This window comes from Megalobrama amblycephala, linkage group LG22 (genome assembly GCF_018812025.1).
Source record: "Megalobrama amblycephala isolate DHTTF-2021 linkage group LG22, ASM1881202v1, whole genome shotgun sequence".
NCBI lineage: Eukaryota > Metazoa > Chordata > Actinopteri > Cypriniformes > Xenocyprididae > Megalobrama > Megalobrama amblycephala.
Window position 1 is genome coordinate 12,759,462 of NC_063065.1, and position 25,433 is coordinate 12,784,894.

A 25,433-nucleotide genomic window follows, 5' to 3' on the forward strand; every position below is an offset into this window, starting at 1 on the left:
AAAGTGTTAAAGATTAGCTCAGCAGTTTAACTTGAGTCATTTGCAGACAATGATAGTCATTTACAATTTATAGTATTTTATTTTACATAGTTACATTTTTATCAGTGTTCCTCTACATGGCATTTTTCTTAGCACAGCAATAATAACCAATGTAGTCAATATATTACATTTTTATAAATATCACAATATTGTTATTAATGATGACATTCCAATAATAATAATAATAATAATAATAAAATAACCGTATTGTTATACAGCCTTTAGTAGTACTGTGATGTTGTCAGAGCTGCAATTGTCTTATGGAGGTCCCTAAGGCTCTAGGGAAGAAATTATTCCCCAACCCCTGCCCTGCATAATAAATTACAATTAATGATCAATTAAGATTACAATGCCAAAGCCAAAGATGCACATAAACAGTACAATTACATTATACACAAAATATGTTTGTTGTTTGGTTGTTGTTTCTAGTGGCCTTTTTAAAAGTTTATAAGAGGTCCTGTTTTAAAATCTCAAATTAAAACATTGGGGATTTTGCATATGCCAGGATCTGCCACTCCTTATTAATAACACTTACTTTGAACAATAACATTAAATGGATAGCAAGCTTTTGTAACATCATAATCTGCATAGAGTTAGTCATAACTTAAGTGGAATCATGATGAAACTCCAATGTTGTAGGGGTGACTATTTTTCTATTTGGTTTTCTGACTCTTTTAATGAAGTTGTATGAGTTAAAAGAAAACATTCAAACACATCTATTAAACATAGTTGGGGTTTTAACTGTGGTTTAAATACCATAGTGAATAAAACAGCCTACAGGAGGGAGCCCTCAACAAAAGAAGTGATGTAAGAAGAACTCACCCTTTCAGTGCCTCAAGATCCAGAAAATATTAAAAGACTTGTTGAAATAACAGTGCATTTTTCTGTATTGTAAATACATTCATAATGAGATCAAACATTGTTATCCTCAAGCACTAAGAATAAAAAACCCATAATATTTAATGTATTAAAAAAAGTTCTTATAATTCTGATATAACTATAATTCCTTATATTAATATATATCATGGATTCCTAGTTGCTTTTATAATTTTATAACGGAGGCCTAATTTTGCTGCAGCTTTTCCATGTCCAGTACACGTAAACACATCTAAAACATGGAACTGAACAACACAACACATAATTTTCTCCTCTAAAGTTCTGTTTCTACCTCATCCTCATCACCATTGTCAACATAGTATTCATCATCAGTTGTAGTGTCAGAACCAGACTCCTCAAAAACAGTCAAGCTGGTTGTGTAGCTCCTAGATGGCAGGATACCTCGAGGAGGAGACAGATTTTCTGAAGTTGTCCTCATGAGGGAAGACATAGCAGGAGCCTGGGATATCCGGCGAGGTGAAGAGGACAAAGTTGGTGATGGAGGTGGGGTTGGGTCTGCATCATCATTATCAAGAAGATTATCTGTATATCCAGATTGAGACTGTTTATCACAGACAGATTTGGGATCATAGCTTGGGGAATAGTTACTACTCACTGGAGAGTCAAATGTATAATTCTCCTTTGGCGCAAAGTCATCCAAACTTGAGAGGTCGCTGATGCTGCTTGTTGAGATTCGTCCAGGACCTGATGGCCGGCTTGAAACTACACTGCTGACTGAGTAAGATCGTCCATTGTGCAGACCATACTTTAAGTCTGCACAGGACGAGGACAATCGAGACCTCACAAGGTTTTGCTGCGCTGCCCTCTTGGTGGAGCTCAACAGAGAGAAGTCCTCAGACTCACAAAGAGAATTAGTTTTTTTGCTCACTGGACTATAAAACACGTTGTCATTCTGAATGTCTTCTGAATCAAAATCAAACAAATAAAAGGGTGATGGAGGACCGACGGGGGATTTTTTGTAATGTGGCAAGGTGGCAGAACGGATCATACTTTGGGCCTTTAGTCTGTGCGGACTAGAGCTCCTGCTGTAAGACCATTTTCCAGTTTCATCGCTATGCCTCTTTAGCTGACCAACATTCTCAGATGATTTCTTTAAATTTAAGGGTGACAAGGACCTAAAACTGGCAAAATACGTTTTATCAGTGGTCAAATTTGAGTTGGGGGCCTCCCACGTGCACCTAGAAGTCTTTTGTTCAGTTGTGGACCTGTTTTGCCAATCCATATTTAATGTATTCTCAGATTTCTTTAACGTTAGTGGTGACAAGGACCCAAAACTGGCAAAATACGTTTTATCAGTGGTCAAATGTGAGTTGGGGACTTCCCACGTGCACCCAGAAGTCTTTTGTTCAGTTGTGGACCTGTTTTGCCAATCCATATTTAATATATTCTCAGATTTCTTTAACGTTAGTGGTGACAAGGACCCAAAACTGGCAAAATCCGCTTTATCAGTGATCAAATTTGAGTTGGGGGCCTCCCACGTGCACCCAGAAGACTTTTGTTCAGTTGTCGAACTGCTTTGTGAATCCATATTTAATGTATTCTCAGATTTCTTCAATGTTAGTGGTGGCAAGGAACAAAAAGAGGCTTTATCGATTGTTAAAGCGGAGTTAGAGAGCTCCCGTTGGCTTCCAGAATATGTTTTCTCCTCAGTCTTGGATTTTTCAAAAGTCTCAGTGTCTGAGAGTTGTTGGGTGGGGGACTTGTACTTTTTCGTGATTGTGTCAAGTGTGCTGTCTGAACGTTTGACACCAAATGTCAGTTTCAAGCGATTTAATATCTGGTCGATCCTGCTGCTTGTTTTAAACTCTGGGGAATGTCTTTTGGTTTTTAAATACTGGGGACTAACAACCTCTTTGTCTGGCAAAGACGCAGAAGAGAAGGCATTGTCTTTCTTAACTCGTGAAGCAAAGAGGCCTTTCTTTGAATTGCGACTCTGCATTTCCTGCAGTCTCTCATGATTATGCACAGCTGTAGTCTCTTTCTCAGCTGTAAGTGGAGTCTCACTTTTTACTGTGAGCTTATTATGTAGTAAATACTTCTCTTTCTCACTAAGTCTTTGCTTGGGGTAAGCATTACCCTTATCATCCTGAAGTGCAGTCAAGCCATCATGTTCCTGACAAGGGAAGTTGTTAGAGCCTGTATTGGGTTGCCTTGGGTGTGGATTTATTTTTGCGCTTTGGCTTTCCATGACAAAACTTGCATCTGGTGAGGTTTGTGAGAGGCATGGCTGGGCAGGTCTGTGATTATCTAGGGTGCTTGTATAAGCTTGAACTGCTGTCCTCTGTTCTCTGTTAGGAGAAGCTAACTGTTCCTTTGATCTCCTTGTTATCCTTGTGTATGTGGATAGTGAAGAGCTTGGGTCACCTTTTATATGGTCAGCTTGAGTGGTTACAATATCATAAGATGTAGATCTTGAATGTGTTTTAGAGGCAGGTGGAGAAGACAGTCCTTGTGAAGTGTTATTGAGTGCAGGTCTTGAGGAGATGAGGCTAGAATATGGAGAAGTGCTGAGACGAGGTGCTGATCCTCTTCCAAAATCAGGAGGCAGAGATTGAGCTGGGGCTATATGAGTGCTGGAGCCATAAGAACTTCTTTGTAATGCTTGTACCTCTGGTACAAATGGGTTGTCGAACGAAAATCTTGAGGGAAATGTCTTCTGGTCACCCTGCAGTGTTATGCCTCCATCTTGCTTTGGAGGCAATGTTTCAGGTCTCTGTATGTGGGGAGAAGGGGTGGAAGGGAAAGGGGTGGACACAGCTGGGCTGGACTCTCGAAGGTATGAATAGATGCTTGGTACTCTGACACTTCTGAGAGGTCTGCTTGGAGAAAGAGGGCTTGAAAGATCCATTGAGCTTTGACTTGACTGAGAATGTTTCTTAGAGTCCAGATATATCTGTCCCACAGATGCTGGGCTTATTTCATCTACAGAAGAGTCTTTCCTGGGTGAGTAGTTAAGACTGTCTGTGAAGGTGCTTGTGCCTGAAGAATTTCTGGCTGTTATATTTTGTGAGCTTTGTGATATTATGTTTTGAACATTAAAGTCTGATTGTTGAACATTAAAATTTGTTGAGTCTTTGGGAGAAATTGTGGTGTGTGCAGTTATTTTTGGTTTGGTAATACTGAAGTTTTGCAGGTTGGTGTCTTTAACAGTACTTTTTTCCACTGGATTAATGTCCTCTGTACTGGAATATTTCCTCAAAAGAACTGAATAAGAGCTCTGTTGAGCTTTGACCCCAATTTGGCCTGTTTTGGTCGTGGATTGTGGGAAAAGTTCCTCCTCTGCTCTGGCAACAGAAGCTTCTAGTCTCTTTGAAATTTCTGTCTCCGGTTTGTTTAGAAACAGTGGTGTCCTTAACGGCTCTCTACTCTTAATTCTAGGAGAGAAAGGGAATTGACTGACTGGTATTTCCTCTGTTCTTGTAGGTGTGTCTGGGTATTTGGCGGTTTGGTCCTCACCGGTAACAGTTTGGGCAAATGATTGAGTTTTCAAAACAATTCTGCTAGGCATTGTAAGGGACCTAACAGACCTAGTTATCGGAGTCTGCGTTTGTGTGGATTCAGCACTAGAGTTTCTCAAATTTGTCCTCCTTAACGAAAGAAGCAGGCTGCTTGTTGTTGGCTTGGAGCTCAATGATTTGAAAGGCTCATATTCATCTTCAGTTTGGGATATTCTGTACCCTGAAATTGGTACCTGATGAGTGTCCATAGGTGTGGAAAAAGGGTGCAATTCTGTATTGTTGTACATCGTGCTCACAGAGGAGGATTTCAAAATGGGTCTCTTTGGCTGTACTGTGGTTGTGACATTTGGGGAATTGTTCTCTTTTTGCCAATCAGGAGAGTTAAAGCCGGTTCCAGCAGTTGACAGCATTTCATTGTTATTGGCCAATATGTGTTCAGATGGTTGCCTTTGGGAAGGCAGAAACAGTGATTGCTGCCGATCCTGGCGAAATAAGCTAGATGTGTTGACATTTTGTCCACAATCTTGGGGTACATGCTCTACGTCATTGCTGCCTTGCTTGGGTCTTCGAAGGCGGCCACTCCAAGGTGGAGCAAGAACTGAGGCCAGGGCAGACGTCAACATAGCTGATGAAGGATTGAAAAGACTAGGTTCTGGCTCAGAAGTGTTTTCAGAATCCGGTGCAGTGAAAGAGGATAATGACAAGACCTGGTTTAGCACTTCTGCATGGCATGCAAAAAGATGGGAATCAGTGCTTGCTTTTAGTCCACTGTCCACTCCTATGGAGGTCAGATTACTGTGGTACTGTGGAGATGTTGGAGCATTCTCTCTACAGTCGTTGGATCCAAAATCCTTGATGACTTCTGTTTCTACCTCACAAACAGGTTGAGTAGAATGTCTTTGTGAGTCGTGGATTATTTGAGTTTGTTCATAAAGGCCTATGTTTTGCTGTATTCCTGTATTTTGTCCCTGCTTAGGTGTGTTATGTACATGTTGATGCAGAGTGGTAAAGCTGTCTCCATCAAAGGTTGCTTTTGGCCCATCCTCATCCTTAAATAATTCACCAGTTGATTTGCCACATTTCTCTGTTGGTGAAAACACGTCCCTTAGCTGTGAGAACAAGCAACAAAGGTTTTGATTAGTGCCAAAATTAGATCAAAACAGCCACTAATTCAAGCACAGCAGCATTTGCAATTTTTACACTACTATTGCACTTCAGACTTCCTTGGGTAAGGTGTAAGAAATGCTTCTCACATTCATTTTAACTATTTGGACAAATTGCCACTCCCATTCCATAAGTCTTTAAAAAGACAGTTCAACTTCACAGTTGAGCTTTACATTCCACTGAAAAATACTCTGCATGACAAAACTGCAAACATGACCCGGCCCAGTAGAGCAGAAATACATTCAAAGGGCAGTACAATAAAGGTTATTTTTATATTTTTATATTTAAAGTTTATTATATTTAAGCAAGATGCAATTGAGTAGCAAGGAATAGATTTTTTTCTTTTCATCAAATATTACCTTACTAAAAAGATCAACTAAATATTCTCATGTCTGCATCTTAGCTTGGATGCTTACCTCTGTGTTGTGTTGATTAGCTGTGTTCTTCACCACTTCAAGTGTGTTGTTACTGTCAAATTGTGAAAATAGATTTTAATTAGCATATGATATTTTAGATTAGCAAACACTGAAAAAGTATGTAGAATAAAAACACCTCCATGCTACATTTGATTTTCCAAATCACAGCAATTCACAAAGCTAAGTTACATCAGGCAGATAAACAATGATGAGAAACTATGACGAAAACAAATCTCTTGTCCAAATGAATGTTTTACATGCTATTCTTAATCCCAGTCCCTAAATATCTTTTCTACTTCAACGTCTTTCATATATTCATCAAGACAATGCAGGGAAACAAGATCAACAACATTCCATCCTTTCTCTCACTCTAAGCATTTTAGGGGTAAACAATTCATTGGCCTGACATAAAGGGAGGTGTCTATGGTTTAACTGTTTTAGAATTAGTACAGTGTTTCACACACATAAATGCAGTCACACTCACTCACACACAAAAAAAATGAAAGAGCAGTGGTGTCATGCTTTTTAAAATAACATACTGTAATGCTGCACAATAAATGTCAATTTACCGTTTCCAAGTTAAAGGTGTAAACACTTTATTTGAACACGGACACACCTAGATACGGTACAGCCAAACAGTAAATCTTTGGCGATGCACTTTCATGCTATCATTCATGGTCATTAAATCATGACTTATTGCTATATAAGGACTATTACTGCCAGTCATAGGTCGAAAGGGCGTTCTGGCTAGAAAACTACAAAATGACACAGAATGCATAGTGCTATGGCATAATTTACATGACAGAAGATATTATTATGTGCAGTGGGTGTGTATTAAGTGGAATCAAATTTTCATAAAACATTTTTAATAGGGAGACTAACAGTTTTGGATTGAATGCAGTCAAGTTTGGCATTAGTTGAACTTGTATTTTAGCAGCTGATCAAATCCAGGGATGTAACAATATTAAGCAATAAATGGATATGGTACAAATATAAAAATATATTGTACTCAACAATAAATATTTTCATGTTATGGCCAACAACTGATTAATGGCTGATTAAAATTCTATATGATTTAGTCTTAAAAAAATAAATTGAACATAAAACACTAAAATCATTAGTTTTAAAGTATACAAGTCATTACAATATGATGTACACTACTGGATATTTATTAAGATAATTGCTAAAGCTTACACTGAACAGTGTTATTAAATGATCTAATATCTAATACTGATATGACACCGATATTGCACATCTATTTTTAAAGCATGTGAAGCCCCAACAGCAGTGTAAAAATGTAAAAAAATAAATAAAAAATCCACACTCACAGATTAGTCGTGCCTTGCAACGTTTTTTCCTCTGTTGTGTCTTTTTTGTGTCTTCTGTTGGGAAGACTGATAGAGATGGTGGAAGTGAATCTGGCAGACTTTGTCTGTTCCTCAGATGTCCTACTGGAGTCTTTCTTAGATCTGAGCAGTATTATCTGCTTGATCTGCAAATCTGATCAGCGACAACCCCAAGTGAGGAGAAGCTTTACAAATAACTGATAATATCACATGTATAATCTGGGCATAAAAACTCACTTTTGGTGCTTTTCTGCAGGCCTGTTAATGGCAACGCTGGTGAAGATGCAGTAGTACTTGTTTCTAAATCCTTCTTGTTGTGGATGTGTTGAGCTGAGGGTCCAGGATGCAACATCTCTTGTTCCCTTCCATTCTGAAAACTAATCAAAGTTTGGCATTACAATACTGCTACAATATAACCAACAGAAAGCTGAAGACTGCTTCTCTTAAGACACATAAAATCCACATGCCTGCAAATATTTAGCGAAAACATGATATCAACATTCACTCCCTTCAGAAAAATTCTTCACAGGAACACCCACAGATGTTTTCTTGGTATATGGACACATGACTCTAACAGTGAAATTTCTTTCTTTCTTTTTTTATGTGCAAACACCTCTATGTGTGGAAAGAAGATGATTAGTTGCCTACTTTTTTTTTAATAAGCTAATTAGACAATATGGGTGCAACAAATTACATAAGAGCTGAAGTATTACCATAAACATGGTGAGACATGTTAAGATGACATTTAGCAAAAGATTAATACCAGTGGCAACTCATTAGATGTTATGGAGGTGTGTTTAAAATCAAAACTGAGATGAATTCAAGCAAACATGTTGATAAAGATTATTTTTAATCTTGAATCCATGATTATTTAACTAGGCATTTCTGATGTGTGCTGTGCAGGCAATAGCAGGTATTATATAACTGGGGGTGGTGCCAGACAAGAGATCAATGCTTGAATCAATGTATATAATTATTTGATTGTAAGAGCATTAGTTACTGTGGTAAAACTATGACGGCTACACTTTACTTAAAGCAAACTAATATTTACGCAGGCTCTTCTAACTACGTAAGAACTTCAACCTGTTTGCTTAAAGCTACAGACTTCCATAATGCTATCTGCGGAGGATGATAAGAGTCAGTTAAAGGAGATAGGAAAGTAGTATTTGTGTGAGAAAACAGAAAAAGAACGTATCCTCACAGCGCAAGTAAAAACTTTGTAGCCTACCGTAATTTGTCAGTGTGTGTGTAAAATCTCTCCTGATCTGAGAGAACGCAAGTCACGCTGGCTTTCACTCCGCTTTGACAACTTGACTGCTGCAACTTCAGTTCAAGATCATGTGTTGACATTATAGGCTGAATCTGGCTCGTCTAGTTTGGTTACCTCCCTTTATGCCCTTGGGGCATCAGCTGTACCCTTCAGTACCCTCAGAGGCGGCACGGCTGTACATTCCAACGGAGAAAAGCGAGCGAGGTTCGGTAGACCGATCATACTGACAACCGTATGACCCGACGCCACCCGTTTCTTTCCCACCGAGGCGTGCGTTATCCACGGAAGTGCGGAGTGAGCATGTGTTTTAGCAGCAAACTCCGTACTTTGAAATGTCAAGTTTATTACCGGACCTATGGATACAGTGATAAGCATCGACAACTTGGCATAACGTTGGAAATTCATTATTTTCCTGATTCATGCGAACTTGTGATAGTTTGGATTTTGGACTTCTATAGAGACAAAAGGTTTCGTTTTAAAACTGCTTTAAATAATAATTAAACATATATAAAACTTAGCCTATCTATGATGGCAGATAAGCATAGAATAAACAAGCGATAACTGAACAATAATGCGCATGTTTTTCCATGAATGTCCGATAGGTGGGGTCATAAACAATAGTGTGTGTCATTTCCGCGATTCGATTCTTTAGAACAGTTCGTTTTAAAGAACCGGTTCAAATTCAGTGATTCCTTTTACGTCAAAACGTAACAGCGCCAGTGCGTGGTCACTGCTGGCAATCGTTGCATACATGCTCTCAAACTTTCTAATAAAGTCATATGGACACATAAACTAGTTTAATAGAACATACATTAGCCTAAACAATAGCGTACTTGAAAAATATTCATTAAAATCTGTTTAGTTTGTGTGTTGATAAACTACAATTCATTTTAAGCCTAACATAGCTTAACATTTCTGTTAGGAGGATATTAAAGCAACTTACTTTTCGCCTGATTCAACTCATAAGTTCAGTCCAAATGCTCTTAAGGCTAATCTACTTACTATCTTGCTAAAATTCTTCAACAATTTGGTTCTCGGTTTATCTTTGAACTTTAGTTCAATGAGTCAGTGAGTTGTTGACTCGCGAATCGTTCGGACCGATTCAGTCCGATTCGTGAATTCACTCGCTCAGGCCGGTTTTGAGAACCACTTTAACTGATTCATGGAAAATATCCGACTCAGAACCATTCGCTCGGACATAGCACACAAACAACAGTGATGTAAACAAATGTGTTTGCAACTGGGATCGACCAAATATTAAACATTATGACGGGAAAATAATAACAATAATGCTCCTTACTATTCTCTCAGCATTAATAAGACTGAAAATTGCAGTAACATAACAAAATAAATGTAGGCTACATTTCCCTTAATTACTTTGTCAAAGTGTAGGCTAGCTGAGGTTTACTGTGAAGCAAAATAAGTGGTAAATAAAATAGAAGGGAAAATCAATCTTAATTAAGATTTCTTGTTTTGTCAGTAGCCTAATCAAGAGTGATTGTTGGTCAGGCGTTCTGCCTATTCGGCAAAGATTAATAGGCCCAGTGCAGTATTAATTATTTTATGTAGAAATACTAGAGGTCATCAATTAGACTCATTAGCCCCACTAGCTAAAGACAAGATGCCTGATTGCAGTGTTGCATTGCTTAAGGGTGTGCTATGCAGATACACATACACAATATTGACATGGATAAAATAATTGTGATGAACCACTCGTCTGTGTGTTTGGAGGGAGGGGGGGGAATGTGTTCTATAAAGACTTGATGTGTATTTCCAGACAAAGGCAAAATAGTCAGCCACCGCGATTATAAATCTTGTCACGGAGCGATGCTTATCTCGATCCATTATAGAAATGCAATTTAATTCTGTAATAAAATCTAAACAGTTTTAATTAACTCTGCTGATTAAAACAGAAACCAATATAGTGCGTAAGGGCATAACTTGTATGACAAATTCATCTTTAGCCTAATGTCTTTCAGGTTTTTGGCACAAGCTCAGTTTGATCATGGTTCTGGCTGTAGTAGTCCGTTAGCTGAAGGGAGTTACATATTTCATGGATGGCTTGTCATCTGCTGTATAAATCAACCGCCAGTGCTGGAAAATGCATTATCTCCAGGAGAGATTGTGACAAGACCAATTCATAACTGTGAATTGATTTTCTTAAATGCTGGCTGCAATATGACAGTGTATTCAGAGCATGTTTTGTGGTGGTTAGCATAATCGAGGGTTTATATGTTCCTAAAATAGTAATCACAAATATAATCAGCAAATCGGACAGATCTCAGAATACTGAATGGAACACATTTTGCTCCAGATAATCACTCACTCGGCGCTTAACAAAATGGGTTCACACAATACCAATAAAAAGGTGTATGTGTGATATGTATAGTTTATATTTTAATATTATATTATTATAACCATCATGGCAACATGATAAAAACTGATAGACATGCAGTTCAATAGACTATGAGGGAATATCACATTACTTCAAATATGCTCAGATTAAGATATATTTTGCCAGATATTTCCATGACTAATTAAAGCATAGTCTATAAAGGGCATTAATTAAATGCTACAGTAATTAAAGTTGCCTTATCTACAGCTAAACTGCAACTATCTGTATTTAATGCAGTTCCCCTGTGGCCTCGAATCTACAGCTGACCAAAGTCTGTCTTTAAGATGCCTTGAGCTCATTAAGCACCGAGAACATTTTTATTAATTGACAAGACAATCGTTTAATTAAAAACCCAGAACCCTGTCATTCTTCCAGGCTGAGAAGACATTTTGAGCGGGATGCTTGTGACTGGTGACTCAGAGGTTAAATGTGGCAGCAGCCTGGCAGCCGTATTGACTTCTGGGTAATTATACTTAAGTGGTGACTAGAGGAGGCAAATGGCAGTAACAGATTATCTGTTTTGAGGGGATGCATTCTTAGAATCAATAAGAGTCCATTTGTGGAAATAGGGCAATTTAGGGGAAAATACACCCCTGTTCTTGGTCCTAACAGAAGTCATTTACCCATGCTACCATACTGTAGGTTTTTAATTTTATCTCAAATCTCTCATAGTTAAATTAGGAAATAAAACAAACAGCAGTTTAACCTTACTGCATCTGTTATTACAATTGAGGACAACAAATCATTTTAAAAGGGCACATATCATGAAAATCTGACTTTTTCCATGTTTAAGTGCTATAATCGGGTCCTCAGTGCATCTACCAACCCAGAAAATGTGAAAAAGGACAACCAACTTTGTTTTAGTGAAGTGAAGGTCTGCAAGCATGTGAAAAAAACAAAAGCCGCTCAGATTTCGCTTCCCTAGTGATGTAGGGATCTTATTATAATATTACCATCCCTTAATCTGCACGTTTCCACCCGTGGCGCCATCAATTTGTTTTCGCCCAGATCTAGCGCCATGGTAAAATTTTGAGCTAAGCATGCTAACTGTTCTGTAGAAGGCTGCACAGACGAGGACAGAACAGTATTTAGAGTCTTGTTAGTTTGGATAGCCTGGCAAGCTCGATTGCTAAAAAAGGAGCGTTTCTGTCCGAGTGATATTTTATAAATATTAGACCATTCACATATGATTAGAGTGTTATAACATAATATTAGAGTGATATAAAAAATATTAGACCATTCACAGCATTTTATAGCAATCATAAACTTTAGCCGGGTGTGTATGGCTCTGTTTGGCAAACAGGTACGCTATGTATATTGGCTATCTATACAGGTTTTGCACAAAAGATTAACATGACGACACATGCTAGTCGATGAGTTGAATCAACTCCACAGCAACTCCACTAACCGTTCAGAAACGTTGAATTCTAAAAGCTGTAACTTCTTCTCAAGTCTCTGCATCAGTGTCAGACTCCGGATTGAACGATGTAAGAGTTAGAAACTGTTACTGACAATGGTCATTTTGGCTGCGTGAGATTCTCCAGCTTTGTTGTAGTTGAGTAATCGAAGCACAAGCTGTTAAACTCTGCTTTCTTCTGGAAAGGGGGCTGGGAACAGCAGCTCATTTGCATTTAAAGGGACACACACAAAAATGGTGTGTTTTTGATCACACCCAAATAGGGGCAAATTTGACAAGCTGTAATAAATGATCTGTGGGGAATTTATAGCTGAAACTTCTGGGAACACCAGAGACTTATATTACATTTTGTGAAAAGGGGCATAATAGGTCCTCTTTAACATGACACACACTAGCATTCAAAAGTTTAGGGTCAGTAAGATTATTTTTTAAAGAATTAATTCAGCAAGGACACATTAAAGGTGCCCTAGATTCAAAAATTTAATTTACCTCGGCCTAGTTAAATAACAAGAGTTCAGTACATGGAAAAGACATACAGTGAGTCTCAAACTCCATTTTTTCCTCCTTCTTATATAAATCTCATTTGTTTAAAAGACCTCCGAAGAACAGGAGAATCTCAACAGTAACAGTCGGGGTGTACGCCCCCAATATTTGCATATGCCAGCCCATGTTCCCAACATTATGAAAGGCATTAGACAAGGGCAGAACGTCTAGATGTGCACAGCTGAATCATCAGACTAGGTAAGCAAGCAAGGACAATAGCAAAAAAATGGCAAATGGAGCAATAATAACTGACATGATCCATGATAACATGATATTTTTAGTGATATTTGTAAATTGTCTTTCTAAATGTTTCGTTAGCATGTTGCTAATGTACTGTTAAATGTGGTTAAAGTTACCATCGTTTAGATTACTGTATTCACGGAGACAAGAGCCGTTATTTTCATTTTTAAACACTTGCAGTCTGTATAATTCATAAACACATCTTCATTCTTTATAAATCTCTCCAACAGTGTAGCATTAGCCGTTAGCCACGGAGCATAGCCTCAAACTCATTCAGAATCAATGTAAACATCAAAATAAACACTGTACTTACACGATTAGACATGCTGCATGACGAACACTTTGTAAAGATCCATTTTGAGGGTTATATTAGCTGTTTGAACTTTTTTTATGTTGTTTAAGGCAAGCGTGAGCTCTTGGGGCGTGGAGCACGAGATTTAAAGAGCCACACACCCTGAATCGGCTCATTTCTAATTATGCCCCAAAATAGGCAGTTAAAAAAATGAATTAAAAAAAATCTATGGGGTATTTTGAGCTGAAACTTCACAGACACATTCAGGGGACACCTTAGACTTATATTACATCTTTTAAAAAAAAGTTCTAGGGCACCTTTAAATTGATCAAAAGTGACAGCAAAGACATTTACAATGTTACAAAATGCTGTTCATTTGAACTTTCTATTCTATGTAAAGAACCCTGAAAAAAATGTATAATGTTTCCACAAAAATCTGAAGCATTGATAACAAGAAACGTTTCTGAGCACCAAATCAGCATATTAGAATGATTTTTGAAGGATCACGTGACACTGAAGACTGGAGTAATGATGCTGAGTAAATTCAGCTTTGCCATCACAGGAATAAATTACATTTTAAAATATATTATAATAGAAAACAGTTATTTTAAATGGTAATAATATTTCAGAATATTACTGATTTTACTGTACATTTATTTTTAATCAAATAAATGCAGCCTTTGTGAGCATAAAAGACTTATTTCAAAAACATTTAAAAATATCTTACTGACCCCAAACTTTTGAACGTATTAACATACACTGCCATTTTTAGTATTTGCATGTTTTCTTTCTACAGACATGCTGCCCCTCCGGCTCTTCCAGTAATTACTGATTACATTAATTCTGGTACAAGCATCCAGTCACCAGCTGATGTCAGCCCAGAGAGCCAATGCCTTTTGGGACAGGGAGGCTGTTGGGGAAGTCAATGACCTCTCTAAGTGATGAGGGAGAGCAGAATGAAATTGCAGCTTGGTCCATTTGGGTCTTAGAGGGGTCGTAAAGAGATTTGCTTGTTAAAGAAGTACTTTTCCCTGGCTGATTTTACAGCACTTACACTTTTCTTATTCCCTTCCTACTCTGGTTCTTTCCTCAATTTGCACACAAACACCCTAGAAGATGAAAAAAAGAAGCAATTTCTTGTGATGGATGTGAAAGACTCCTCTCAGATGTAGCCCACACTCGGTTTGCCCGATTTACAGGGCCAAATCACTTAGACTAACTCTTACAGTCAATCAATTGTATTTACATCCATTGCGGCTCGGCCAACCAGACTCTCCCTAGGAGACAGCCATTAATTGGCTTGTGCAGTGGTATGGACCACTGATCAATCCCAATCAACTCATGTGAAACGTTCATAATAGAGCACTAATACTTATGCAAGGCAAGCCAAACTCACACTTACAATATCCCAGAAGTGAATTATGGCAAAAATGATACGGGTCAATTATCAGTTGAGTAGGATATGTAAGTTATTGGAGATGGAAGCACATATAGATAGATCTGAACACAGAGACTCTTAAATGGATCCCAAGCACTCCCTCTCCTTAATGTTCCCTTAATCTCACATCGCAAAACCGTAGAATTTAATCCAATCAGCAAAGAGCTCGTTCTCATTTACCCAGAAGGCTTGAGGGGCCCATCATACATCCGTGGAGGGGTGAGCCATGACGGGATGGTGTCTTTCACCCTACATGTCATTTTTCACAGCTCAAGTTTTCCCTCATGTCCTCTTTAGAGACCTCCATTTGAGGGAACCTGGAAGGAAAGGTTATGGAATAAGTCGGTACCAGTCATCAATGGATTTTCCTTTTTAAGACACTAAAGCAATCTACATTTTATGATTGCTCAGAAATAATCCACTCATAGGATTATTAATTCAATTAAAATCAAGCTTTTCATTTCTTATTTTAGGTACAGTAATGCTCCGTGGAACCAAATACACTCTGAGACGTAATAACCCATTGACATTTTTAAACTAGCTTGTACTCTTGACAATAACAGTACATGCTAATGAGGAAATGTGTTCATGGGGGGGTCAAAGTTCATAGGTCAGGGCATCCTAAGGTGGCAAAAATGAACAGTACAAGTGTTCTATTGAAGCATTTGGCTGCTCGTCAGATTTCCAATAGAGTTCCAACTCAGCACCATCTTAAAAATTGGTCAGTGTCTCAGACTGGGGTCTCCGAATGATAAAAGTGTCACAAAAAATGTGAATACATTTAAAGCCAATATCTTAAAAAGGGTCACAGCATCTGTCAACACAAAGCAATAACATTACATCCCTTTGGATCCACCTCCTTTTGCTGGAAAGCACAGTTCATTCCTTTAATGTGAACAGTGCATGCCCTAAACCTGATGCCGCTGATTACTTCTGGGCAATTAAGCACACTGATAGAATGAACTCAGTGTGACTTCGATGCTTGATCTGAAAAGAAGACAAGACAGAGAGGGGGAGAAACAGTGAGAAGCAGACGATGAGAGCGGAGAGTTATGTGATGTTCTGGCAGAGCTTGCAGACTGAACCCATTGTCCATGCTTGCAAAATCAGCACTACCCCATTCCTCTGGCCCAGTTAAGACGTTCTTTTTGCAAGCTGGCCGGTAGTGCACTCAGCTTCTTCCTTTTTCGTGATTGCCTGACATTTCTTTTCTCTTCTTTGCTACTGGTGCTTCCTGCCAGATCTCATTAATACCTCCGCTGACAAGGGTCCTCGTAATAACACAGCTGCCTTTTTATTGATAATGTGTCACAGAATATCTCGGTGTCGTTATCGAACACCGCTAGAGCAGAATGGCATTTTCAGTGGGAAATAAGTAATCGATAGGGAACAGCAAATTAAGTAATAGCATTTTTGCGTCGATGCATATTACAGCTCAGTTAACAGCCTTCGGATCGGCAAGGCTCCAAGCTGCAGGATGAACAGATCAATCCGCACACAGAGCTGACGTCTCGCTTTGACAACATAATTAGTTATCATACGGAGAAACGTGTTTGAGAACAATATGAAAACCCTCCCTCGGATATTCAGCTCATGGATCAGAACCATGAAGAGGCAGTCAGGGAAACCATGTGATTCTCTATGAGGAAAACAACTTTTTAAAAGTAAAGAGAGATGAATAACTGAGATGAAAGGTGTCAAGTGAGGAGAGATGATTTTGTTAATGGGAGGTCTGACAGGAAATAGGCTACATCTGTTTATATATTTACATGACTTTGCTGTCAATCCTCAATGACTTTGTTTTGTTTCTATTATTTTATAGTACATAATATTTGAATAAGCTGGAATTCTTCATTCTGGCTGGTCAGTTGCAGCACTCTGTGGTCAAATATTGTTGTATAATTATTTCTAAACTGTAATTTTCCAATAGTTCCAAGCCATCTTTTGCACCCTTTTTCTTCTTACACAACTTCTTAAACAATTTCAAATTATTTTTTTTGTATTTTATTTATTTATTTGGTAAATAGCAGTGCAATAAGGAGGATAAAGTACAATCAGATGGTCATTATTGCAAAATAAACCCCAAGAGGGTGATCAAGACTCCACACAAAGTGGATGTGACCGACTGAATTTGCATTATCGTGAAATTACCTTCACTTGAATAATTTTGTCGTTGTCCATCCAGCCCTCAAGAAACTCTTGAGGCAGCTGAGGTCCTGGGGGTACTTGGAAGGATTTTGGTTGAATTTGCATTGTTAAACCTATAAATAGAAACAAATAAGATTAAAACAATTTTAAATTGGCACTTGTCAAAAAAGGTTGCCCGCATATAGCTTGGTAATAACTGAAACTAACAATCCATCTGTTTATAGCACAACATGATTGTATTACAGTCTACTGACAAATTTGTCACATACAGTCTACAAATCTGCATCAATGTTATACAGTATATAGTATATACGTATAGGCCTATAACTATTGTTATTCTAAATTGAATGCATAGCCTATTATTCAAGAGTGTTTTCACCTCAACCATTGACCCAATGTTGCTTAAATCATTTTTATACACTAAAACTGTGTTTGTGACCTTCCCCATCGTCTACCTTATAACTGGAGAACGCCTTTCGACCCTGAGACGAGTGTTACGCTTAATAAAGGAGATGATGAACATCTGCGCCCTGTTCGATTACCTGCAGTACAGCCCAGCCAGCCACGCGCGAGGGAGACATCATTGAAGTGGAGCAGAAGCGCGCTCGCGAGTGGAGGCGCGAGTCACTCTCTCTCTATCTCCCACTCCAGAATTCAGAAGCGCTCTTCATAGTGTCAGCCCAGCTCAATGGAAATCATGTTTTTGAACACTATGAAGAAAATACCCTGCCAATAAACGTTAAAAAGGCGCCTGACTTAAATAAGTCTGTGTGAAGTTCACTCCATCTACTCAAGTGAAAGACGCGAGGATGCGCGCGGAACTCGGTATCCTTTGTGCTTTGACTTTCCTGGTCTCGTGCAGCCATGGCGCGAGAGTTGTGAGCGGTAAGTTTCAATTTATTTAGTATAAAGTATTTTCATCTAATTAATTTCCAGAATTTCAGTCAGGGAGGACAATTGTATCAATTTGTGTGTGTGTGTGGTAAAATGATGCTCAAAGGTATTTTACTGTCGTATTTAAGTTTAAAGAGATAGTTCAGACAAAAAAAGAAAAGGTTGTCATCATTTAATCACCCTCATGTTGTTCCAAACCTGTGCGATGTTCTTGTCTGGCTGAAAGGAGAAGTTAGCCACCATCCTCAGTCACCATTCACTTTCACTGTATGGAAAAATGATGCGAAGAAAGTGAATGGTGAACATCTTCTTTTGTGTTCGAAAGATGCATACAGGTTTAGATCAACACGATATTGAGTAAATGATCACAAGATTTTCATTTTGGATGAGCTGTTCCTTTAGACGCATTGTTACCAAGTCTGAATTAAAAGTAATGCTTTCAGGAATTTTGATAAAGTCTATACATTCTCTTCAAACTGCTTTCCAGTGTGGCAATCATAACTGTTAGATGTGGAATAAACTCTATTAAAGGCTGTTACAAAAATCAAAATGCCACTAATTTGTTTTTAGTCCATTCTTATTCACATCTACTACTTTTTTTTATATATAATATATTTAGCCTATTCTCTTGCCTAAAGATTATTTGTCCTGAAGATTATTCTTGAAGCTTATCTGTGGCTTTTTTGAAAACATCTCTCTCTTGACGAAGAGATGAGATGAAAATACTAGATAATTATAAAAATGAGAGAGATGGTTAGAGACAGACAAATTAACAGGAAAAAAAAACAGGTTTGTCATATGTAAATTAAAAGGACGCACCAAGGGAAATTAAATCGGTTGGTTCGTTGTGATGAGATCAGGGTTTAGCAAAGGTGACTAGAAAGTCGCAGTTTTGGAGAACGGAACTGCGAGAATATTCCATGCTGGAAGGAGGAAAACTGTACCACACAGACAGGAATTGAGGAAGAAAGCTAAGGAAGCTGGTTGTGAAAATGCTGAGTCTAGTTTTCCCCCAGTTAAACCCGGCCCATTACTGAGCTCAAATTGATGATATAGCAGATCTGGACCAAGCAATTATTTAAAGTACCTCCCGGGCAGGGAGCTAATGTTGTTATTAGACTTTGAACAGTCTGTGTATTAATCACAATTCTCTTCATTGGGCCCATCAGTGTATCTTAAGTGTTTTCCATAATGCTATGCTTTGTTTATGATTTTGTCTATCTATCTATCTATCTATCTATCTATCTATCTATCTATCTATCTATCTATCTATCTATCTATCTATCTATCTATCTATCTATCTGTCTATCTGTCTATTTATCTTTGGAAAGTCATGCAGAACAAGAAATCTCTAAGAATACAGCATGAATTTTGTGTCTTCAGGTCAGACAGTGTGTCAGGGCAGTTCTGAACACCCTTGCTATAAGATCGCTTACTTCAGGGACGTGTCGAGTCGTGTTGCATTCTGGGAAGCTCTGCACGCATGTGAAATGGACGGCGGTTCGTTGCTGAGCATTGAGAACACGGCAGAGCAGAAGCACATCGAACATCTCCTGCGGGAACTCAGCATCTCCACTTCCACTGGTGCTGCCAGCGGGTCGGGCATCACAGACGGAGACTTCTGGATCGGCCTGACTCGTGTGGAGGGCGAAAACGCACAGGAGCCTGGCAGCTTCGCCTCATGCCCCAACCTGTACAGGTGGACTGATGGAAGTGTCTCACAGTTTAGGTAAGATGTGACTGATTTGGGGCCTGTTCAAAGCAGTTATGGATCAGGGTTATGGATCAAAATCAGTCAAACATAAGGACTTGTGTTCTACAGAAACTGGTATGCTGATGAACCATCCTGTGGAGGAGAAGCTTGTGTGGTCATGTATCACCAGCCTACTGCTCTCGCCGGGCCTGGCGGGCCGTATCTCTACCAGTGGAATGATGATAGGTGCAATATGAAGCACAATTTCATCTGCAAATATGAACCAGGTACTAGGTGATTTGCACTGTGATCCTTTTGAGATGATCTGATTAACCTGAATTCACCCTATAATGTGGTTTAGCTTTCAGCTATACAATGTTTGTTATGTTGTTCTGAGCAGAAAGCTACCTGGTAAAAGAGCAGAGCGACAGGCCTGGAGGGCGTGACGTTGGTAAGCAGCCAGGTGTCAAATCTGTCATCATTTGACATAAAGAGTTACAGATGTGTTGACACTAATCTGTTAATGTGCCCTTCAGATCTTTCCACAGAAGAACAAGAGGAGAGGAGAACACCTCCTGCCGACCCGGACGAGAACCCTCGACTTATAATGCCAGGGCCCTCAAGTAACATCTGAAAAGAATATTTTGTGTTCAGTACAAGTTATTAAGCTTTATCAACAGCATTTGTGGTGTAATGTTGATTACCACAAAATTAATTTCCTCTCGTTCATTCTTTAAAAAAAGAATCATTAATCAGTTACAATGAGGAACTTACAATGAAAGTAAATGGGGCCAATTTCAATTCCTCAAGTTTTAGTAGCCTATAAAACATAAAACTATAAGGATTTTAGCATGATTTTTTTTTTTTTTTTGGTGAAAATAGTTACTAATCTTATCTGTGTAAAGTTATATACACTTTTAAAATTTCTTCGCCATACATCGGAATACCATGAAAACCTAAAACCTTAAAATAACTGTAAAAATTCTTATATAAATAAATATCTTTATATTCTTAAATATCTTTATAGGTCAAAAATTCTACTGTTTACTCTACTGTTCAAAAGTTTGAGTTCAGTAAGTTTTTTCAGTGAGAAATTAATACTTTTATTTAACAAGGATACATTACATTGAACAAAAGTGACAGTATAGATGTTTATAAAGTTACAAAAGATTTATATTTCAAATAAATGCTTTTTTATTTGTTGCTTTTTTTTCAACAAAGAATCCTGAAAAAAAAGTATCATGTTTTTCACAAAAACTTAAGGCAGCAAAACTGTTTTCAAGATTGATAATAAAAAGAAATGTTTCTTTAGCACCAAATCAGCATATTAGTAAAAATATATTAAAATAGAAAACATGACTCAAAAACATAAAAAAAAAAATCTTATGGAACCCAAACTTTTGATTTTATAAAATTAAAAGCTTTACCTTTTTGCTTTTTAAAATTGGACCCATTCACTTCCATTGTAATCGCCTCACCATTACCTTTGAAAAAGAGGGATAAGTGTAAATAATGTTTATACACTAATCAACATTAAGCTACAAGTGCTGTTCACTGAGATCCACTTGTACTGAACCCCCAAAACTCAAAATAAATGCCTGTATGCGAATAGAAGTCAAAGTGTGTGTTTTTTTCTTTCCCAGGTATGCTGCTAATCTACGTGATTATCCCTACCATCCCTCTTCTCTTGCTGATCCTGGTGGCTTCAGGAACGTGCTGTTTCCAGATGTTGAGCAAGAGGTGAGCCATTAAGATCAAATCACTGTAAACGCTGTCAGACTAATGCTAATGTGCTGTCTTATTATGCACAGTATCATCCAAATACTGCGACACATTAGGAAGTCAGTGTCTCAGCAGCATCTTTAGACAATAACAGCCTTTCCGTCTTGATTAATCAGGTTTTCTGCTCACTAGCCAAAATCTGACACCATCCTCCATTCCCCTCACTAACCCAGAGTTTTTACTGTGATTAATTAGATTCTTCAGTTTATAACTGTGCCCGGCAAAACAGCTTAGCCCGTACTAATCATCATCAACATACTCATTAAAGCATGGCTTTGGCATATTTGAAGGGGGAGGGGTTTTCCTGCTGCATTACGTCACACTGCATTGGAGACAGAGTCCAACTCGACTTTTATTCCCATCAATATCCAGATCGTCAGGGAATGGGTCTACAGAACTGCTGAAGCAAGCTTTTCTTGTCCTCCGCTCCCGCCCCTCAACAAAGAGCATGAAACACAGTTCATCTCTCTTTAACCCTCGGCCCGTGCTTGGCAAGACATTATGTAGTGGCTTATTTGTGTAATTTATTATGTTTATACGCTGACGCTCCCACAGAGTGATGTGTTTTTAACATATTTCCGATCACTGGGGCAGACGGGGGATCCTCAGACAATGCATTTAATCACTGGCAATGACTGAGTGCGCTCTATTCAGTAAAAGGCTTCCTGGAGCGAGTTCAAAGCTTTTGGATAAACGTCTTAACTCCTTAGCAGATGATGCTTCTGTGTTTTACGATGTTTGCCACTTGTTATCATGATTAAATACCATCTTGGAGCATAAAACCAGGAGGAGTCACATGACAGCTGCTTTGCTTGGATATTGCTCATTGCGTATACCTTTAAATGCATTGTGCTATAAAACTTTGCCAGTAAAACTCAGCATATATATTAACAGATAAACCCATAAAGGATGCATATTAATATCTTGCATAGATATTGCATTAAAAAACAAAGTTCTGTCATTATTTCCCCACCCTCATATCATTCCAAAACTGCATGCATTTTTTGTCCATGCAATAAAAGTCAGTGGGATTGTATTTATGGACAATATTGGATTGGATTGTATGGATGACAAGAAAAAAAAAAAAGAATATATATATATAAAATGTATTGTTATCCATACAACCCACTGACTTTTATTGCATGGAAAAAAAAATACAGTCATACAGGTTTAAGACATGATGAGGGAATATTCATTTTTGGCTGAACTATACTTTTAAAGGGTTAGTTCACCCAAAAATGAAAATTCTGTCATTTATTACTCATCCTCATGTCGTTCTACACCCGTAAGACCTTCATTCATCTTCAGAACACAAATTAAGATATTTTTGATAAAATCCAATGGCTCAGTGAGGCCTGCATCACCAGCAAGAACACTCCCTTTTTCAATGCCCAGAAAGCTACAGTACTAAAAGACGTATTTAAAAGACGTATTTAAAACAGTTCATGTGACTATAGTGGTCCAACCTTAATATTATAAAGCAACGAGAATACTTTTTGTGCGCCAAAAATTTCGAATCAGTGGTTCAGATGGCGTATCAAACTGCCACACTCATGTGAACTATTGAAGTTTAAAACACTTATGATGTAACGAAGCCTTGTTTACTGAAATCATGTGATTTTGGCGCTCTGAACCACTGATTCGAAACAAAAGATTCATAAAGCTTCGAAGCTTCATAAAGCAGTGTTTTGAAATTGCCCATCACTAGATATTGTGGAATAAAGTCGCTATTTTGTTATTTTTGGCACACAAAAGGTATTCTCATTGCTTTATAGTATTAAGGTTGGACCACTGTAGTCACATGAACTGTTTTAAATATGATTTTGGTATCTTTCTGGGCATTTGAAAGTGTTTTAATTATTTTGCTGTCAATGCACTCAGCCATTGGGTTTTAAAAAAATATCTTAATTTGTGATCTGAAGATGAACGAAGGTCTTTTACGGGTGTGGAGCGACATGAGGGTGAGTAATTAATGACAGAATTTTCATTTTTGGGTGAACGAACCCTTTAAGTAAAATTTTTGCAAATAATTTTCTGGCAGCTGTTTTTATAAAAAGTGACACTGACAGATACACAAACCTGTTATACAGTATATAAATACTGTATAACTGTATACATATTTTTTTATATTTACAGTAAACCACGGACCAAAACAAGCGTTAACCAATCAACTCTCTGGATCTCCAAGACGCCAAAGGTAGACAGTGGTATGGAGGTTTAAAGATCCATCTCCACGATTCAAGCGGCTTCCTGTTTCTGTCTTTGTCATCTAAGTTGCTTGGTCAGCAACACGCTCGTCCGGTTGTTAGTTTAATGTGTGATTTAATAAAACAAGCTATAATGTGCAGCACCAGAAGAGCAGTTACACACGTATCACATTTCTGTACATATGTTGTGCTTAGAGATGCTCCTCAGCCTCTCCCAACCACTCAAATCTATGATTTTGAGTCTGCTCACTCCCATGACCTCCTCCATTTCATGTTTCATGTCAGATAGTCTGACCTGAGGGCTGCTTAGGGAGGGTGAATACTAATTGGCACCAAACACAGTGAGCAATTAAATTACTGTAATTAAAGCAAGTACAAGTGGGAACCACATAAAAAGAGGAATTAAGAGTTCCTTCTAACAGCTAATAGTGTCTCACAAACTGAAGCTAGTGGCGCGGAAACGAAATTAATCACTTAAAGAGCATAAAAAGACTGCTTCAAAAAGGGGTTTGAAGAATTGGAGTACTTTGTGTCTCATTCAAGAAATGAGAGGCCTATTTAGTCTCAAACATTTCTCATACATTGCCTATGACGCTACAATATCATGTATACAACTCATAATTTATGCGATCATTCCTTCAATTACTGGAACGACTGGCTTAAATAGTTTTGCCCTGCAGCTTATAGGATAAAAAAAAGAGGATGAATTAATCAGAAATGTACATATTTTTTGTATGACGCAATTACAAAGCTGCTTTAAGCTGCCACTGTTGTATATGCAGTTTTTTTGCATGTGAATATTTTATCATCATCTTTTACAACACTGCATACTGAAAATATCAACGCTAAAAAGTATTAAACTGGTTTGCATCATAGTGATACTGTATCAGATATCGAAGTTAGTCAGTCAGATGTTTGGTTGTACAGGAAGATGTTTTTCTGTGAGTGTGGGTACTATTGTGTGTTTGGATTTAAAATGTGCTATTACTACTTTTTATATTTTTGAGAGGAATTGGACGTGTACAAACGGATTAAAAATATTTAATTGTGAAGATGTTTTAGTATGTTTTATGACTCTAAAATGATGCCATTTGTTTGTAGTACCACATGTAAAGGCTTAATCACCAACAAAAAAACACCAGTGTTTTGAGTTACTCAAAATTTGTATTATGTTTTGTGATTCATCACGTATTAAAAAGCTGTTTGTTGGTTCTTATTGATAAGCAACTCTTAATATGATTAGCAGATATTAAATATGAATAGCATTATCTTGTAATCGCATTCAAAGAATTCACGTCCTTATCTCTGCTCCTCAAACACTGCAAAAAATCCCTTAGATACACAGATCAAAGCTGAATATGTACAGATTTCCTACTGGCAATTGCACCATTTGTATTTGTTTAAGAGAAACACATTTGTGGCCATGAATTTAAATAGACACAGGGATCAGAAAGCTTTCAGGGGGTCCAGCTGGCAGGCAGAGTTAGAGCCAGACGTAAGACAAATGAACCGGACCGCATTAACACCGAAAAGATGTGGTACTTTGTATGCGATTTACCCTGGTCTGCAATTAGTGACAGCATAGACTTTAAAGCACACTGCTAATTACGGAGCCAATTAAACTAATCAGTCCTATGCTTCGACAGGAGAACTCACGTCACACACTCAGGATCTGGTAATTATAGATATGACTGTAATCACTACTCTGAAAGCACAGGGTAGAATTAAAGAAACAAACCCTTTCCCATCTGGAGAGGGGGGTGATTTTAGCCTATTAGAGACACAAAACAAGCA

The 25,433-nt window shown here is 38.0% G+C and overlaps 2 protein-coding genes across 8 annotated transcripts; one reads left to right on the top strand and one right to left on the bottom strand.

The window, feature by feature from the left end:
* Window positions 1–55: 55 nt before the first annotated feature.
* Window positions 56–17,741, bottom strand: zmp:0000000991. 7 transcript variants are annotated; one of them, XM_048174665.1, is made up of 7 exons: window positions 17,606–17,741; window positions 17,067–17,176; window positions 15,096–15,232; window positions 7,558–7,697; window positions 7,303–7,474; window positions 5,975–6,026; window positions 56–5,503 (listed from the first exon to the last, which is right to left on the bottom strand). In XM_048174665.1, the coding sequence occupies exons 3-7, from the start codon at window positions 15,173–15,175 to the stop codon at window positions 1,190–1,192; spliced, it is 4,758 nt and encodes a 1,585-aa protein (XP_048030622.1). In that variant the 5' UTR covers window positions 15,176–15,232; window positions 17,067–17,176; window positions 17,606–17,741; the 3' UTR covers window positions 56–1,189. The 7 variants fall into 7 exon arrangements, with proteins under 7 accessions (XP_048030622.1, XP_048030620.1, XP_048030621.1 ...); XM_048174663.1 differs by having other exon boundaries at window positions 15,096–15,902; XM_048174664.1 differs by having other exon boundaries at window positions 17,519–17,640.
* Window positions 17,639–24,856, top strand: chodl (chondrolectin). The gene is made up of 7 exons (XM_048174670.1): window positions 17,639–17,948; window positions 19,341–19,686; window positions 19,780–19,937; window positions 20,051–20,101; window positions 20,187–20,273; window positions 21,294–21,390; window positions 23,569–24,856. The coding sequence occupies exons 1-7, from the start codon at window positions 17,873–17,875 to the stop codon at window positions 23,651–23,653; spliced, it is 900 nt and encodes a 299-aa protein (XP_048030627.1). The 5' UTR covers window positions 17,639–17,872; the 3' UTR covers window positions 23,654–24,856.
* Window positions 24,857–25,433: the final 577 nt, after the last annotated feature.

What these genes read in the sequence shown, in the direction of transcription:
- zmp:0000000991 (XM_048174661.1), bottom strand. Translation starts at nt 8,670, where the DNA reads ATGTCAACACATGATCTTGAACTGAAGTTGCAGCAGTCAAGTTGTCAA. An exon ending in ACACACACTGACAAATTACG is followed by an intron (nt 7,698 to 8,548) that starts GTAGGCTACAAA and finishes AACTTTGATTAG; the next exon opens with TTTTCAGAATGGAAGGGAAC. An exon ending in CCTGCAGAAAAGCACCAAAA is followed by an intron (nt 7,475 to 7,557) that starts GTGAGTTTTTAT and finishes GTCGCTGATCAG; the next exon opens with ATTTGCAGATCAAGCAGATA.
- chodl (XM_048174670.1), top strand. Translation starts at nt 17,873, where the DNA reads ATGCGCGCGGAACTCGGTATCCTTTGTGCTTTGACTTTCCTGGTCTCG. An exon ending in CATCTGCAAATATGAACCAG is followed by an intron (nt 19,938 to 20,050) that starts GTACTAGGTGAT and finishes TGTTCTGAGCAG; the next exon opens with AAAGCTACCTGGTAAAAGAG. An exon ending in TTCCAGATGTTGAGCAAGAG is followed by an intron (nt 21,391 to 23,568) that starts GTGAGCCATTAA and finishes TTATATTTACAG; the next exon opens with TAAACCACGGACCAAAACAA.